The 3,488-nt window shown below is 35.4% G+C and overlaps 1 protein-coding gene across 1 annotated transcript; it reads right to left on the bottom strand.

Annotated features, from left to right (window-relative positions):
* Window positions 1-1,600: 1,600 nt before the first annotated feature.
* Window positions 1,601-3,187, bottom strand: LOC106417959 (RING-H2 finger protein ATL30). Its single transcript, XM_013858663.3, has one exon. The coding sequence runs from the start codon at window positions 2,497-2,499 to the stop codon at window positions 1,654-1,656; it is 846 nt and encodes a 281-aa protein (XP_013714117.1). The 5' UTR covers window positions 2,500-3,187; the 3' UTR covers window positions 1,601-1,653.
* Between the last annotated feature and the right edge of the window lie 301 nt (window positions 3,188-3,488).

Genomic DNA, 3,488 nt, shown 5'->3' with positions numbered 1-3,488 from the left:
GGAATAATAATGTAACAACTGTATGCTTATAATTAAAAAGGACTGTGCTTATACTGTCAGATTTGTTTGCACATTAGGACTTAGGAGGACCACAAAAAACTATATATGAAGGTAAAAAACACAACCAGTGATTATACAAATTTATTATATATTTTTTATAAATTGCTTTTAAGTTTAATCACCTGCAGTTTTTCTGCAGATAATGTTTTTTTTTTTGTTAAAATGTAGATATTGTTAGATTCTCAAAAACAAAAACGTTAACTTTCACAAATCAGACAACTACGGACAAAAAATCTAACATAGCCGTTTATGTTAAAGTAAAATTAGGTTGGGTTCGATTTTATATTTTGGGATAACCGGGTCTTCTAAACTGCACGGTCATTTGTAAATTTCACGTAAGCTAAAGTAGTACACACCTAATAAACCAGTCTCTATTCATTCGTTAATCCCATTAAAATTATAATCTCCTAATTTCATTGACAAGCAACAATGTCTGTTTGCTTCTTCCAAGTTCCAACGAATGTAGTTTTTACTTAAAGATTCCTGTGAATGTTTTTACACCCAGAAAACGTGTCTACTCTAATCTGACTCGTAGCAATAGTAAACAAACAAGTGTTTAAAATCTCTGAAAGCATCCATCTCTAAACATGCAAAAAAATCTTTGTACTCGTGTATCTTTTTTTTTGTCGGCCGTCCATTTTACAAGTTCTGATCAGGCAAGACGTTTTTCCGAACATAACTCCCGTCTCACCGTTTCTGATCTATATATAAAAAGAAAGAGTGTCTCTGATCCTAGCTTCTTTCGCTAATGAATCTGTCCGGCCATTCTTGCTCATGGAAATGTGAAGCAAGCTCACGCTCTCAAAATTATCCTGTAGATTCTGGAACACATCAATCTCCAAAGCTAAGACTGGTCAGTCCATCGGACTCGTAGTCATATCTACTAGATCTGAGCAATCCGTTTTCAAAATAGACCTAAGAAATCATCATGTCTCTCATGCATGAAGCTGCACATAGTAGTGCTTCCATCTTAGTGTGTAAGGCCGAGAGGCTTCTGTTCATTTGATCCTTAAGACTCCACCTAGGTCACTAACATTGCCATTATCGATCCATGAAGCATAGATTTAGCAAGTTGAAATCTGAGGTGCCCAAAAAGGTATTGTCTCAACAAATGTGGTGGGAGGATCTTTATAATCCTCGTCTACTTTCTCCTTTTTGTAAGCTTTTTGACAACATTCTGCTGGGAAGCAAGTGTATCTATATACAGAGATCAAGAAAAGTGTGTACGAATTTACAAAGTCCAAGAAAAAGAAAGACAAGAACAACAAAGAGGACGAAGAGTATAAACTGTTATTGTCAGATTTGTACACGTCTTAGAGTGTAACAGATACCCTCCTATAGTAAAAAGTTCTACAGAGAAGGTTCAAACTTCAAAAATTAGTTTTTTTTTCAAGAATATCTTAAGCCCTTTCTAAATCATCTTGGTCTTGAAATACAGTTTTAAGCATTGTGGTGTACGTAACATCATACTCCGAGTGTAGAATCAGAAACGCTTCTCCGTATTTCCCTAGCAGAGTGTAGGATCACGGATGTTAACATATATGAAAAATTCCTTTTTAGAGTTAACGAACAAAATAAAATTTAAAATGTTCTTTAATTTTCTGATTCCGGTACAAGCGATTGACCAGAGAGTTCACCAAACCGGCCTTCTCTGTTTCTCATAAGCTCACCAAACGAAATACAACTCTCTGTTTGGTTATTATTATGTCTTCTCGTTACCTTGATCTTAACATGATCCGGTAATCTCAAAGTAAACCGGTCTTCCTCCTCCGGTTTATTCCTCACTATCGAGTGACCCGTCGTCTTCGATCTCGAAAATTTATCCGGTAAGGACTCCATCTTTACCTCGTTACTCTGTCTCGATAGCAAAACCTCGTTTGATGTTGACGTTTGATCTTGGTTTCCGTTGCTGTTTTCGTGTATGACTTCAATAATCAGCTCTTTGATGTTTTCAGGCGCGGTTGGATCCAAGTTCCGGCGACAAACAGGGCATGTTTTGTTAGATTCAAGCCAGCGGTCGATGCATTCTTGATGAAAAACATGGTAACAATTTGTTAAGAGTCGGAGAAGGACGTGTTCTTCTTCGAATTCAAGAAGACAAATCGCGCATTCTAGTCCGTGTTTATCTTCTCGGAGATTTTTGACTGAGGAGAATGGGAATAATGGGAAGGATTGTATGATTTGTTGCTCTAAACCGGGGTTAACCGGTGGTTGACCGTCGGTTTCTTGTTGTGACTGGATTTGATTTTCGGGTGGTCCGTTGCTGTGAAGGCGATCCCAAGCTTGTGAGAGAGTGTGGAAGAAACATTTGCAGCAACATAGAGCGAAGAAACCGATGAAGAGGACGAGGAGGATGATTACCACTAGTTGTGGGTTATTGTAATGATGTGGCGGCCGAGATTCAAGAGTTGTGTTTGGTCCGATCGGTTTCGGCAGCATTGAAGAAAAGAGTGTCAGAGAATGTATATCTCCGCCGTAGGTATTCAAAAACTGGAATGTTATTTTGGTTTCTAAATTTCTGGATTTTCGGTTTTTTTTTTGGGATGAAATATGGTGAGAAAGTGAGTGTGTAGTGTGCTAAGGATTGATTTACTTAAATTAGAAATGAGTTTTTGTTAGTTGTGTGTGTGTGTGTGTGATTGTTTTAACTTGCATTGAACGAGTCTTTAGTTACATTGTTTCATTTGATGATTAAACCACATAATTAAGCTACTTAGTATAAATACTGAAAAGCGCAGAAGGGTTGCTTAAAGTTCAAGTCAAGATGCTTGGCTCGTCCTTCTGTTGTGTGTGAGGTGGGCTATTACAGACAGTTTGGGTTATATGCTCATTTGGTATGGATCTACCATCGATATAATCTGCGGCAATTATTCGATATGTCCAACCATTTATTGAAGGAATACAAGTTATACAACCACTTCGTACTTAATTAAACATCATACATTAATTGTTTACCTCTTAATTTTTTTTTTTGGATCAAATTGTTTACCTCTTAAAAGCTTTGAAATTAGTACCAAACTATGATAAAACCTGCGCAAAAAAAGTTTATTTGTATATATTATCGACAATGTTTTTATATATTTGATCATTTTATTTATACATATACAATGTTTTTTGTTGTTGTTATATAATTTTTTTTTGATGGACCGGATCAATTTTTATTAAAAATTGTAGAACTAAACTATAATTAATATATCATAGGTTGATCGGATTGGACATTAAACAAATAATGACACAAAAACCTTATTTTTTTCCACTGAACACATTCTTGAAAAAAATGAACAGTACTATTTCCACAGTTTAATTATTTTGACATTTATATTCCATATGGTTTTGAAAGATTTCAGATCAACCATCGAATTGATGCATGTCATTTTAATGCTTTTAGTCGTATGCTTAATGAAAATTTACATTTTTATAATTTAAAG

This window comes from Brassica napus, chromosome C9 (assembly GCF_020379485.1).
Source record: "Brassica napus cultivar Da-Ae chromosome C9, Da-Ae, whole genome shotgun sequence".
Classification (NCBI taxonomy): domain Eukaryota; kingdom Viridiplantae; phylum Streptophyta; class Magnoliopsida; order Brassicales; family Brassicaceae; genus Brassica; species Brassica napus.
The sequence above is the reverse complement of the archived record's forward strand: the minus strand, read 5'-3'. Positions and strand labels throughout refer to the sequence as shown.

Excerpts from the sequence above, each read along its gene's own strand:
- LOC106417959 (XM_013858663.3), bottom strand. The coding sequence starts at position 2,499 with ATGCTGCCGAAACCGATCGGACCAAACACAACTCTTGAATCTCGGCCG.